This window comes from Cyanistes caeruleus, chromosome 4 (assembly GCF_971803275.1).
Source record: "Cyanistes caeruleus chromosome 4, bCyaCae1.hap1.1, whole genome shotgun sequence".
In the NCBI taxonomy this organism is placed as follows: domain Eukaryota; kingdom Metazoa; phylum Chordata; class Aves; order Passeriformes; family Paridae; genus Cyanistes; species Cyanistes caeruleus.
In genome coordinates this window covers 60033545-60047886 of record NC_141704.1, presented here as the reverse complement: position 1 = coordinate 60047886, position 14342 = coordinate 60033545, and the positions used below count along the sequence as shown (strand labels likewise).

Below are 14342 nucleotides of genomic sequence, written 5' to 3'. Positions count from 1 at the left end.
GGGTGTTCTGTACTTAGGGCTCGGGGTGGGAGCAGGCAGCTCTATGGAAGGATCAGCTCAGTTATTGTGGCAGCCCCAGGGGCAGGATGAGTGCTGGGAATTCTTAGCAATAGAGGAAAAAAACCCCGATCCATTTACCTACCACTCTAAAGCTTAAAGGATAGTAACAGTGAGGTTTCAATTTCCTCCTTTTTACTTAAATTACTTTTTAACTAACTGGTTTGTTCACAATGCATCTGTGTGACCTTTGCATCAGCTACTGACTAGATAAATGGCGTTGCATCACCCTCTTCTATTTTAACCTTGTGTTTCTACTGCATGTACTCACTGTTCCTTTTCAGAAGAAGGGGTTGCCAAACCATAGAGTTGCCGGCATCCTCACAGACTTTAATTTCTTACACGTTTTTTCAGCTGGAAAGGGCATCTTGAAAAAGATGGGAGAGGTGAGTTTTCTGCATTCTCTTCAGCACTGGCACTGTTCTGCCAAATCTGTCCCCCTTTGCCTTCAACAGCTTAAGAAATTATTACAGGGTTAACCCCGCTGTGATGTGGAGGGTGTGGATTGTAAAGGGTTTGTAAAAAGCAAGGTGAGCTGGGTTTTGCTGCCTGCATCACTGGCAGCACACGCTGGCATTTCTGTGCGGGAGGAGAAAACCTTCAGGGGATCCAGAGCTGATCACTTGCATATCGACTGCCTCTCCTCTGTCCCCCAGTACCTGGTGCAGAGTGGTGGCTCCGTGTTCTGACATTTGGATGCCTCCCAGTGTGGCTGGGAAGTCGTTTTTAGCCACAGGGGAGCTCCGTGTGTAACCCAGACACAGTGATCAAGCGGCAATGACAAATGGGACTGTGCCAGCTGAGTCCTCTGTCACGTTCTCTGCAACTTTGCTTACAGCTGCTGCATTAAAGCTTCTCCTGTTTCCTGAACCTTTCTGTCCTGGAGCGTGGGGCTTTGGAGATGGATCCCATGGAGGGAGGAGAAATGATGGTATCCTTAGGAAGGAAGAGATCTTTGAGATGCTTAAGTTCAACCCCAAAGCCCACTCTGCCAAGTCCACTACTAAACCAAGTTCCACACCTTGGAACTTGTAAGTGCCACGCCTACGCATCTGTTAAATACCTCCAAGGGCCAGTGGCTCCAGCGCTTTCTTGGGCAGCCTGTGCTGGCACCTGATAACTCTTCCAGGGAACAAAATTCTGAGTAATGTCCATTCTAACCTGCCTTGGCAAAACTTGAGACCATTTCCTCTGGTCCTAAAAGCCACAGCCTTCCTTGCTCTCTTCACGTGCTCTTGCCTGTTGACCTCTGGAGCCTGGTGGTGGGCACAGGAGGTGCTGCTTCTGCTGCCCTTCACTTTACGGAGCGGCACGGGCAGCAATGCTGATGCTAACGCTGAGGATGGAGCTAGACTGACTTATCTATTTGTTGCTGCCCTGTTAATAATCTCTTCCACTCCATCCCTCCCTTTTGGCAGAAGGGAAGGAGTAAGGGCAGGAGTGTGGAAGGATTGCCTATCCACCAGCAGGATGCACTGGGAGAGCTGAGCAGGTCAGAGCCAGCGTGACCTGTGCAAGGTTGGGTAGCAGCCTAGGAAGTCCCTTTACAAAGGTAGTTCTTGACCTTATTGTCTTCATCTGCCTCCAGAGCAATGCCCTGTATCCATTCCTTTCCCACCCTCCGTCCATCCTGCCTGGCTACGGTGCCATGATCAATGGGCTGAGCTCTCTGCAGGGACAGGTGGCTGGTTTGGAAATGCCTTTCCAAACTGACAGGTCAACAGCCTGGAAGACTGAGGCTTGTGTTTGGTTTGGGGGAAGGACACGTTGTGTATCAGGAGAAAACAACTCCCCTCATAATAACCAGCTCTCACTGGGCAGCAGCTCCACACAGTGTCTATTGACAGGGCTTCAGGAATGGTCATAAGGAACATTCCTATTTCCTCCTGCCAGGGACTTTGTGTACAAGTCTCATGTCTCGTGGTCACAGTGACCTGAAGTACTAGAGGGTGACACATGAGGTTTCTGATAGTATTCCCAGAGTTTGTTGTGCACTGCTATGAAGGTGGAACACACCTGTGAAGGAAGCTCATACTCTGCTGCCTCGTCTGTCAGGTTTCTTTTCTTCTTTCCTTCCCTCCAGATCATGATGGCTGTCTCAGGAGAGCAAGCTATGGCTGGAGAGAGAATGCTCAGGATGCCCAGCTGCCTCCTAAAGCCCACCAGGGTCATGCTGAGCCACAAGCCCTGGGCCCTGTTTATCCTCATCTTTGTGTTTGTATCCTTTGCCTACCACAAGTTGTACTGGGGCATCTGGGAGGACCCAAAGAGCAGAGGCCCTCCCTACGGCTTGTCTGCTGAAATCAGCTGTGCTCACTATGTGCCTTCTTCCCTCAACATTGCTGGTGGGCCCTCTCCTTCTACAGGAAGTGTGTTTTTTGTGGAGACCTCAGAGCAAACTACCCCAAGTTACCTCTTCTCATGCTCTGTGGAGTCAGCAGCCAGGGCACACCCCGCATCAAGAGTTGTGGTGCTCATGAAAGGCTTGGCCAAAGAGAATGCCTCCTTACCCAAGCACTGGGCTTTCTCCTTGATGAGCTGCTTCCCCAACGTGGAAATCCAGCCCCTGGACTTGACAGACCTCTTTTCTGGAACACCACTGGCACAATGGTACTTGCAGCCTCAGAGACAGCAGGAGCCTCATTTTTTACCTGTCCTCTCTGATGCCTGCAGGATTGTCCTCATGTGGAAATTTGGTGGCATCTACCTGGATACAGATTTCATTGTGCTTAAGGACTTACAGAACCTCACCGATGCACTCGGGATTCAGGATGACGTTGAACTGAATGGGGCCTTCCTATCCTTTAAGCCCAAACACAAGTTCATGGAGCTTTGCATGGAGGACTTTGTGCAGAATTACAATGGCTGGGTCTGGGGCCACCAGGGCCCAAAGCTCCTAACTCGTGTCTTCAAGAAGTGGTGCTCCATCCAGACTATCAAGAGCATGAGCTGCAAAGGTGTGAGTGCTCTTGCCCCAGAAGTTGTTTATCCCATTCCTTGGCAGGACTGGAAGAAATTGTTTGAGCCAGTCAGTGCCTTGGAGCTTCGCAAACTCCTGAAGAACACCTATGCAGTGCACGTATGGAACAAACTGAGCCATGGCACCAAGTTAGAGATCCCCTCCCAGGCTCTGCTGGCTCAGCTCTATTCCCAGTTCTGCCCTGCCACCTACACAAAGATGAAACAGGACTCTGAAGAGTTATCAAGGCGTGCAGTGTGACCTGAGGGCCCTTGGCTGCAGAGATGTTCACCAGACTGAAGGAAACCGAGTGCCTTTGACATTCTCCAGAGTTGGTTTCTAGATCCCAGAGCAGGTGTTCTGTGTGACAGCTCTGTGGTTTTGTACCATTTCTGATCTCTGCCTCCGATCCTTTGAGTTTCAAATTTACAGCAGAACCTGAGTTCAGCCTCTCTTCTGCTGTCCCTCAGGAGACCTCTTGCTGCAAGGGAGGTTGAACTTGTTCTTCAGCATCCCTCAGCTGGTCCTCTCTTGGTTTTCTCCAATGGCTCCTCCTGTGGATCCCGGCCTGAGCAGCCCCTTGTGATGTTTCAGGAGCTGTAAGGACCCTTGGCTTGCTCTCTGTGGCATTTCTCAGCTTGTAAACCACTGCCAGTAGGTGCCAAAGGGCACAGTTTGCTGGAGCTCAGAACAGAACTCCCTGGCTGGCAAGGATCCTTTATGCCTTGAGAAATACATGAAGAGGATATGCAAATTGCAGGATTTAAAATCCCTGCACCTCTCAGTGTGAAATTCTTCTTAACTTCTAAAGTGAGAAAAGTTGAAATGGTGTTTCCTAGTGTTTCCAGTTCCGCAGCAGTGGGATGACTTTTTTGGGACTCCTCAGAAAAACAAGTAGACAAAAGCAGTTCATTTAGGAGTGGAAATTATAAAGTGTTTTGCTCTGCTGATGTAATTCTTGTAGGATACCAACGTCTAACCAGCCATTGTCACATTCTGAAGAGTCTCAGCATTGCCTGTTTCTGCAGTGCTGTGAAGAGGATTACGTCCCTGTGATTGGAATATGGAGCCCATTGTGGAAGTCCAGAGGATAACATGTCCATATCAACAGAAGGAACAGGTGCAGGATTTAGAGCTGTGCCCCAGGGACAAAAATAAAAACTCAGAAGCGCCTGAAGGTTGGAAAAGACCTCCAAGATCATTGAGTCCAACCTTCAGTTCCAGTATCATCATGCTCAGTGGCCTTTATCCCATGTGTACTCATTTTCTGGAGTGCTTCCAGGGAAGGTGACTCCACCACTTCCCTGGGGAGCCAGTGGCACACAGTGCTTATGCACTCTGAATTTTTTTCCTCGTATCCAAGTTGAACCTACCGTGGTGCAGGGAGTGCTGCAGCCAGGCCACAGCAGGGACACCAAGGGCATCAGAGGGATGGAGCAGCTCTGCTGGGAGGAAAGGCTGAGGGAACAATTGGGATTGTTCAGCCTGGGGAAGAGAAGGCTTTGGGGTGACCTCACTGTGGCCTTGCAGTGCCTCAAGGGAACCCACAAGAACGATGGAGAGAGACTCTAGACAAGAGCCTGGAGTGATAGGACATGGGGGAATGGCTTCACACTGACAGAGAGCAGGTTTAGATTGGATATCAAGCAGAAATTGTTCCCTGTGAGGGTGGTGAGGCCCTGGCACAGGTTACTGCGAGCAGCTGTGGCTGCCCCATCCGTGGCAGTGTCCGGAATCAGGTTGGGTGGGGCCTGGAGTAACCCGGGATAGTGGAAGGTGTCCCTGCCCATGGCAGGAGGAGTGGAACAAGATGATCTTTGATGTCCTTTCCAACCCAAATTATTCTACTGATAGCGGTGCTGAAATGATTCGATTAATTTCCGCTCATTCTGTCCCTTGTTCCTTGGGAGCAGAGCCTCCTCTCCACCTGGCTGCACCCTCAGGTGTTTTGGACTCCTCAGGGAGTTTTGGAGAGCAGTAAGGCTCCCCTGAGCCTCCTTTTCCTCCAGGTTAAACACCCCCAGCTCCCACAGCCGCTCCTCATCAGACTTGTGCTCCAGCCCCTTGCCCAGATCCAGCCCCTCAATGTCCATGTTGCAGTGACAGGCCCACAGCTGGACACAGCACTGGACACACCTCACATTGGTGAGGCCTCGCCAGTGCCCACAACAGGGGGACAGTCACTGCCCTGGTCCTGCTGGCCACACCATTGCTGACCCAGCCCAGATGCCATTGGCCTTCTTGCCCGCCTGGGCACGCACTATGGACCAGCAGGGCCAGGCCCTTTCCTGCTGGCTCTTCCCAGCCACTCTTCCCCAGCCTGGAGCTGCTGGGAGTTGTGACCCAGGGGCAGTAGCCCCAGCACTTGGCCTTGTTGTACCTCAAAGATATGAAATAGGACTGGCCCTGACAGTGGGCCCTGGGTACAGCCCCGGTGACCTGCTGCCAGCTGGATTAATTCCACCACCACTCCCTGGGCCTGGCCATCTGGGCAGTGTTTTCCCAGCAAATGGGGAACCTGTTAAATCCATGGGCTGCAAGGACAATGCTCTCCAGGAGAACGCTGTGGGAGCAGAAATCAAAGGCTTTACTGAAGGTCCAGGTACACAACGTCCACAGCCTTTCCCCATCCATTAGGTGTTCACAGAAGGAGGTTGGGTCAGTGAAACAGGACCTGCTTAAACCCATGCTGGCTGGGCCTGATGCCCTAATGCTGCAGCACACATTGTGTGATTGCACTCCAGGTAATCTGTTCCATACCCTTCCCTGGCACCAAGGCCAGGCTGCCAGGCCTGTGGTTCCCCCCCTTGTCCTTCCAAGCCTTCTCACAGATGTGTGTCACCTTGGCCAACCTCCCATCACCCAAGAGCTCTCCAGTTAACCAGTCCTGGTTAAATGCTGATAAATGATGGAGAGAGGAGCTTTGTGAGCTGCTTCACCATTTCCATCCATAGCCTTAGGAGGAAGGATGACATCTCCCTAGACTTGTGCATGTCAGGGCAGCACAGCATGCTCACTAACAACTCACTAACAGCTTCTTCCTGCAGTGTGGGGACTTTTTTCTGCTCCCTGTTTCTTCTGTCTTCCAGCTCAGGGGGCTGGATATGCCAAGGGTAACTTGGCTTTTGGTTAAAGGCTGAGATAAAGAAGGCATTGAGTACCTGAGCCTTTTCCTCACCCCTGGAGGTCATGTTCCCACCCCAGCATGAAATAAAGGATGGAGAATCTCCTTAGCCTCTTTTTGTTATTAATGCATTTGGAAAAGTATTTTTTGGAACTTTTTCGCTGGTGGCCATATTGACTAGCTGGACTTCTACCTTTCTTGTTTTCTCTCTGATTAACTCCATGACATCCTTGTAGGCTTCCTGAGTTGCCGGACCCTTCTTCCAGAGCTCTCAGTTCTTCCCTGAGTCCCAGCAGAAAAAGCCTGCTGTTCATCCAGGCCAGCCTACCCTGAACCTGCTCACAGCACGTTGGAATGGGCTCCTGCTCCACCTGTATGACCTCCTTCTGGAGGCATGTCCAGCCTTCCCGGGCTCCTTGGCCACTCAGGACTGCCTCCCAAGGGATTCTCTCAACCAGTGGTCAGAACAGACCAAAGCCTGTCCTCCACAAGTCAAAGGCAGTGGTTTTGCTGCCCCCCTCCCTCCCTTCATTGAGAACTGAAATGGAATCATGTCACAGTCACTGTATCCGAGGTGGCCTTTGGCAGCCCCATCTCCCACCAGTGCTCCTCTGTTTGCAAACAGCAGATGCCCTGGGGAGGGCTTGCCTACCAGCTGCGTTAGGAAGATCTCTTCCACATGCTCCAGGAACCTCCTGGACTTCTGGTCTCCTGTCTGTTGGGTGGGATTCCAGCAGACACCTGGTAAGCTGAAGATGTCACTGAGGATGTTGGCAGTGATAGATGTGGGTTCATCCTCTACCCCTAATGCAAATCTCTGCCCAGCACTGGTGAGACACAGCTGGAGGGCCGATTCTGGAATCCTAGGATGAGGGAGGTGTGTCCGTACCGGAGCAAGGCCAGCAAAGGGCCACTGAGGTGAGAAGGGGACTGCAGCGCACGGTGCACGAGGAGAGGCTGGGAGAGCTCTGCTGGCTTTTCTTGGACTAGAGCAGGCTGGGCTGTGTGGTCAGGGTGTGCAAACACCTGACTGAAGGTGGGTGGGTAAAAGACACAAGCGACTCTGTTCAATGCAGCAATGGCAGGAAACCCAATGGGCACAAATTGAACCGTGGCAAGTTAGAATGAAAGGAATGGTGGTGAAACACTGGATCTGGTAGCCCAGAGCGGTTGTGGTGGAGTCCCTGTGCTGGTACAAGAGTTGTCCTGAGTCTGTCCATGGTGCTGCTGTACATGGAGGGATTTGGGGAGAGGAGAGGGGTCTGGGATGCTACAGAGCAAAATTTGTTTCAGGCAGCTGAGGAGGAACTGTGGTAAACTGTGGAACTCTAAATTTTGTGGCTGTACTGATAAAGGAGGGATTTATGACTGTACCAGTGTGTCTCATGCAAGGGAAGGTCTGCCACCCTTGATCACAGGGACAAGGGGGAACTGTCATAGAATGAGGGACACCTGAATGTGGCAGTCCTTCAATGAGGTCCCTGGCATATGAGGGGGTATTCCCTAGTGAACGAGTAAAGTATTAGGTAAGAGAGTGTATTTCCAAGGGGGTGTTCTGTACTTAGGGCTCGGGGTGGGAGCAGGCAGCTCTATGGAAGGATCAGCTCAGTTATTGTGGCAGCCCCAGGGGCAGGTTGAGTGCTGGGAATTCTTAGCAATGGAAGAGAAAAGAGAACCAGAATTTTTCCTGGCCAGACTAAAGCTTCAAATGTCATGAAAATGAGTTCTGAATTTCCTCCTTTTTTTTTTTTATTTTCCCTTTACAATTAGTTGGCTTCTTTGCTGCGCTACCTATATCCTTTTTATCTGCTACTGACTGGATGATAGTCTGATGTCACTTCCTTCTTCATCTATTGTGCTTTTCCTCCTATTCAGACTTTTTCTCTTGTGATTTGTTTCAGAAGGAGGAAGTGCCAGAACATAGAGTTGTAGGCGCTCTTACAGACACCAACCTCTTAAAACTTCTCCAGCTGAGCAGTGCATTCTGTGGTGTCTTGAAAGCAGGGACAGGTGAGTAGTGTTTGCAGTTTCTTTGCAATGGCCCTTGTGCTTTCAGAGGAAGAGATATAGCCAGGCTTCCTGTTTATTTTGTAAAAAATTTGCACAGGATAATGCAGCATCTAAAGCATTGCCCTATTTGCTGCAAAAGCAAAAATATATTTCCAACTTTATATAGATGTGACAGTAGTAAAGTTCTGTCCGCTGCTCAAAATGTGCCAACAACCTCAAACCTTCGTAGTGGTAAGATTGGCGTGGCATTTTCTTGCCCCTCTACTGCACAGGAACTTCCCCCTAAGCCTGTACCGCTTTCTCTTACTGTTCTTGAAATGCAAAAAAATTATTTACAGGGCAAACCACGCTGTTGTGTGGAGGGTGGAGAATGCAAAGGGGTCTGTAAAAGGCAGGGTGGCCTGGGCTTTGCTGCCTGCATCACTGGCAGCACACGCTGGCATTTCTGTGCGGGAGGAGAAAACCTTCTGGGGATCCAGAGCTGATCATTTGCATATCGACTGCCTCTCCTCTGTCCCCCAGTGCCTGGTGCAGAGTGGTGGCTCCATGTTCTGACATTTGGATGCCTCCCAGTGTGGCTGGGAAGTCGTTTTTAGCCACAGGGGAGCTCCGTGTGTAACCCAGACACAGTGATCAAGCGGCAATGACAAATGGGACTGTGCCAGCTGAGTCCTCTGTCACGTTCTCTGCAACTTTGCTTACAGCTGCTGCATTAAAGCTTCTCCTGTTTCCTGAACCTTTCTGTCCTGGAGCGTGGGGCTTTGGAGATGGATCCCATGGAGGGAGGAGAAATGATGGTATCCTTAGGAAGGAAGAGATCTTTGAGATGCTTAAGTTCAACCCCAAAGCCCACTCTGCCAAGTCCACTACTAAACCAAGTTCCACACCTTGGAACTTGTAAGTGCCACGCCTACGCATCTGTTAAATACCTCCAAGGGCCAGTGGCTCCAGCGCTTTCTTGGGTAGCCTGTGCTGGCACCTGATAACTCTTCCAGGGAACAAAATTCTGAGTAATGTCCATTCTAACCTGCCTTGGCATAACTTGAGACCATTTCCTCTGGTCCTAAAAGCCACAGCCTTCCTTGCTCTCTTCACGTGCTCTTGCCTGTTGACCTCTGGAGCCTGGTGGTGGGCACAGGAGGTACTGCTTCTGCTGCCCTTCACTTTACGGAGCGGCATGGGCAGCAATGCTGATGCTAACGCTGAGGATGGAGCTAGACTGACTTATCTATTTGTTGCTGCCCTGTTAATAATCTCTTCCACTCCATCCCTCCCTTTTGGCAGAAGGGAAGGAGTAAGGGCAGGAGTGTGGAAGGATTGCCTATCCACCAGCAGGATGCACTGGGAGAGCTGAGCAGGTCAGAGCCAGCGTGACCTGTGCAAGGTTGGGTAGCAGCCTAGGAAGTCCCTTTACAAAGGTAGTTCTTGACCTTATTGTCTGCATCTGCCTCCAGAGCAATGCCCTGTATCCATTCCTTTCCCACCCTCCGTCCATCCTGCCTGGCTACGGTGCCATGATCAATGGGCTGAGCCCCACTGCAGGGACAGGTGGCTGGTTTGGAAATGCCTTTCCAAACTGACAGGTCAACAGCCTGGAAGACTGAGGCTTGTGTTTGGTTTGGGGGAAGGACACGTCGTGTATCAGGAGAAAACAGCTCCCCTCATAACAACCAGCTCTCACTGGGCAGCAGCTCCACACAGTGTCTATTGACAGGGCTTCAGGAATGGTCATAAGGAACGTTCCTATTTCCTCCTGCCAGGGACTTTGTGTACAAGTCTCATGTCTCGTGGTCACAGTGACCTGAAGTACTAGAGGGTGACACATGAGGTTTCTGATAGTATTCCCAGAGTTTGTTGTGCACTGCTATGAAGGTGGAACACACCTGTGAAGGAAGGCTCATACTCTGCTGCCTCGTCTGTCAGGTTTCTTTTCTTCTTTCCTTCCCTCCAGATCATGATGGCTGTCTCAGGAGAGCAAGCTATGGCTGGAGAGAGAATGCTCAGGATGCCCAGCTGCCTCCTAAAGCCCACCAGGGTCATGCTGAGCCACAAGCCCTGGGCCCTGTTTATCCTCATCTTTGTGTTTGTATCCTTTGCCTACCACAAGTTGTACTGGGGCATCTGGGAGGACCCAAAGAGCAGAGGCCCCCCCTACGGCTTGTCTGCTGAAATCAGCTGTGCTCACTATGTGCCTTCTTCCCTCAACATTGCTGGTGGGCCCTCTCCTTCTACAGGAAGTGTGTTTTTTGTGGAGACCTCAGAGCAAACTACCCCAAGTTACCTCTTCTCATGCTCTGTGGAGTCAGCAGCCAGGGCACACCCCGCATCAAGAGTTGTGGTGCTCATGAAAGGCTTGGCCAAAGAGAATGCCTCCTTACCCAAGCACTGGGCTTTCTCCTTGATGAGCTGCTTCCCCAACGTGGAAATCCAGCCCCTGGACTTGACAGACCTCTTTTCTGGAACACCACTGGCACAATGGTACTTGCAGCCTCAGAGACAGCAGGAGCCTCATTTTTTACATGTCCTTTCTGATGCCTGCAGGATTGTCCTCATGTGGAAATTTGGTGGCATCTACCTGGATACAGATTTCATTGTGCTTAAGGACTTACAGAACCTCACCGATGCACTCGGGATTCAGGATGACGATGAACTGAATGGGGCCTTCCTGTCCTTTAAGCCCAAACACAAGTTCATGGAGCTTTGCATGGAGGACTTTGTGCAGAATTACAATGGCTGGGTCTGGGGCCACCAGGGCCCAGAGCTCCTAACTCGTGTCTTCAAGAAGTGGTGCTCCATCCAGACTATCAAGAGCATGAGCTGCAAAGGTGTGAGTGCTCTTGCCCCAGAAGTTGTTTATCCCATTCCCTGGCAGGACTGGAAGAAATTGTTTGAGCCAGTCAGTGCCTTGGAGCTTCGCAAACTCCTGAAGAACACCTATGCAGTGCACGTATGGAACAAACTGAGCCATGGCACCAAGTTAGAGATCCCCTCCCAGGCTCTGCTGGCTCAGCTCTATTCCCAGTTCTGCCCTGCCACCTACACAAAGATGAAACAGGACTCTGAAGAGTTATCAAGGCGTGCAGTGTGACCTGAGGGCCCTTGGCTGCAGAGATGTTCACCAGACTGAAGGAAACCAAGTGCCTTTGACATTCTCCAGAGTTGGTTTCTAGATCCCAGAGCAGGTGTTCTGTGTGACAGCTCTGTGGTTTTGTACCATTTCTGATCTCTGCCTCCGATCCTTTGAGTTTCAAATTTACAGCAGAACCTGAGTTCAGCCTCTCTTCTGCTGTCCCTCAGGAGACCTCTTGCTGCAAGGGAGGTTGAACTTGTTCTTCAGCATCCCTCAGCTGGTCCTCTCTTGGTTTTCTCCAATGGCTCCTCCTGTGGATCCCGGCCTGAGCAGCCCCTTGTGATGTTTCAGGAGCTGTAAGGACCCTTGGCTTGCTCTTTGTGGCATTTTTAATTTTCACAGAATATTCTGTGTTGGAAGGGACCCACAACCATCCTAGACCTCACCCCTGGCCCTGCTAGGGGGTAAGACACTCCAACGATCATGATCTGCACGAGATTGTTATCCTTGGGGCCATGACTAATCTGTGGGGAGCCTGTTCAGTTCCCCACCACCCATCTGGGGGAGGAACTTTTTCCTGATATCCACCCTATCTCTCCCTTGACCCAGCTCCTTCCATTCCTTCAGGTCCTGTCCCTGGTCACACAGAGCAGTGATCAGGGCCTGTCCCTCCTCTTCCCCTCGTGAGGAAGCTGCAGAACTGCTGTGAGCTCTGACCTCAGTCTGCTCTTCCCCAGATGAACAGACCAAGTGCCCTCAGCTGCTCCTCCTGTGTGGCTTCACCTCCAGGCCTTTTACCACCTCTGTAACCCTAATTTCAATGCTCTCTAACAGCTTCAGATTATTCTTGTAGTGCAGCACCTAAAACAACACACAATATTCAAGGTGAGGCCGTCCCTGCCCCGAGTAGAGCGGGACAATCCCCTTGCTGGCCTGGTTGGTGATGCAGGCCTGGTGCCCTCAGGATAGGCATGACCCACCTGGCTGCCAGGACACTGGCTCATGTCCAGCTGGCCATCGACCAGGACAGGACCCCAGGTCTCTTTACACAGCACTGCTCTCCAACCTCATTCCCCAGCCTGTCTGTACATCCAGGGCTGTCCCATCCCAGGTGCAGAATCCAGCCCTTGTCTTTGTTAAACTTTGCACAGTTGGTGATTGCCCAGCCCTGTCATTGATACAGGGCTCTCTGCAGGGCCTCTTCACACTTAAGGCAGTCAACAGCTCCTCTCCTTTTGTATCATCAGCAAGCGTACTTAGTATGGCACCCTGTGGAGCCCCACAAACTACAGGCTACCAGTCTACTGTCACCCTAGTTACTGTAATTCTTTGTGCTTGACCCTTGCCCATCACACAATGTGTTTATCCAGCTGTGGGCTGCACACTGAGATAGATGATGTCCAAAGCCTTACTGAAATCCAAAAAGATTACATCTACTAATGTTTTTTGATCAACTGGGTTACCTTAGCATAAAAGGAAATTAGTTTTGATAAGCAGGACTTTGCTGTCATGAAGATGTGCTGGCTGTGACCAATGATTGTGTTGTCCTTCAGGTTTCTCAATACATCCCAGAATAATCATCATCCTCTCCATAATTTTACCAGGCACTGGAGTGAGACTGACAGGCCTGTAGTTTCCAGGGTCATCCTTCTTGCCCACTTTGAAAACTGGGACCTCTCCAGATTCCCCAAACTGTTCAAAAATTATCAAGAGATGCCTCGTGATGGTATCAGCCAGCTCTTTATGTATTCTCACATTAATCCCATCACACACCATAGATTTACAGGCATCCAGCTAGAGCAGTAGATCCCTCACACCTTCAGGGCTAACTCAATTATTCTCACAGTCACAGTCCTGTAGCTCAGGGTGCTGGGACCTCCTTAGTTCATCATCAGTGTTGAAGACAGATGCAAAGAAAGCATTAAACATCTCTACCTTGTCCATAGCCCTGTTTGTGAAGTGACCATCCTCATCCTGTAATGGGCTGATATCATTTCAGCACTGCCTTTTGCCATTAATGTATTTTTAAAACCCTCTTTTTATTGTGCCCCACATTCCTAGTGGCTTCAATTGCAATGGAGCTTTGGCCACACAAATTCTCCCCCTACAGTGGTGAGCAGCATCTCTGTATTACTTCCACATCACCTGACCTTGCTTTCACTGGGCATACACCTTACCTTTTTTACCTTAGCTACAAAAGAAGATCCCTCTTCAGCCAAAGTGGCATTCTGCCTCATCTTCTTGATTTCTGATTTTAAGGAATTGCTTGTTCCTGTGCCCTCAGGAGCTGATGCTTAAAAAGTGACCAGCACTGATGGACCCCAGGACCTTCAAAAGCATTTTCCCAGGGGACTTTACTTACTGGTTCCCTGAGTGGCCTGAAGTCTGATCTTTTCACGTCCAGGGTTGCACCAGAGATTTTAAACTTGATGGCTTCATGGTCACAGTGGCAAGACAACCACCAATCTCCACTCAAGAGGATAACAAGATCCTCTCTGTTGATAAGCAAAAAATCCAGGAGGGCATCTTTCTGAGTCAGCCCTCTTAGTACCTGTATCATGAACTTGTCATCCAGGTGTTACAGGAATACATAGGGAATATATGAAAATTGTGTTAAGTAACAGAAAATATTTTAAGGCCCACTGTGGATCTAATGACCATCTCCCCACCTAAATGTGTTCCCTGTGCGTCCAGGTCATTGTATTGTAATAATGCATTTGAAATTAATCTCTTATGAAACGAGAAAAGGAGACTAAAACATCCTGGAGTTCTGCTTGTGCCAAATCAGGCTTCTGTCTGGAAGGTAAAGTGTAAGCAATGTGTGTTTATTGCTCTTTTAGATGTGCAGTGACTAACAAATATGAGAAATATGTATATAAACTTTAATACCTTTTTCCTAAATGTTATAATTTGCTGAAAAATACGTGTACAAGAGAAGACTGATGTAATTTAGATGTAGATTTAATGTGAACTGGAGTATGTTTCATGGTTTCTCAGTGTCACAGCACACTACTGATTAAACATTCCATTGCAGACCAAAAGAGACAGAGTCATCAATTTTTACTTGAAATGAGTTGTATAAAACAACATATTAACTTCGCTGTCTTGTCCTGTCCACCCCT

At 49.9% G+C, this 14342-nt stretch overlaps 2 protein-coding genes across 2 annotated transcripts; both read left to right on the top strand.

Moving 5' to 3' along the window:
• The first annotated feature begins 347 nt into the window (after positions 1-347).
• LOC147653683 (lactosylceramide 4-alpha-galactosyltransferase-like) lies at positions 348-6249 on the top strand. Its single transcript, XM_086885094.1, has 2 exons — positions 348-443; positions 2141-6249. Exons 1-2 carry the CDS (start codon positions 435-437, stop codon positions 3275-3277), a joined length of 1146 nt encoding a protein of 381 aa, XP_086741220.1. The 5' UTR covers positions 348-434; the 3' UTR covers positions 3278-6249.
• A 1705-nt stretch (positions 6250-7954) lies between these two features.
• LOC111929644 (lactosylceramide 4-alpha-galactosyltransferase-like) lies at positions 7955-14261 on the top strand. The gene is made up of 2 exons (XM_023927254.2): positions 7955-8150; positions 10102-14261. Exon 2 carries the CDS (start codon positions 10105-10107, stop codon positions 11236-11238), a length of 1134 nt encoding a protein of 377 aa, XP_023783022.2. The 5' UTR covers positions 7955-8150; positions 10102-10104; the 3' UTR covers positions 11239-14261.
• Positions 14262-14342: the final 81 nt, after the last annotated feature.

Bases quoted from the DNA above. Each gene is read 5' to 3' on its own strand.
- LOC111929644 (XM_023927254.2), top strand. From the start codon at position 10,105: ATGATGGCTGTCTCAGGAGAGCAAGCTATGGCTGGAGAGAGAATGCTC.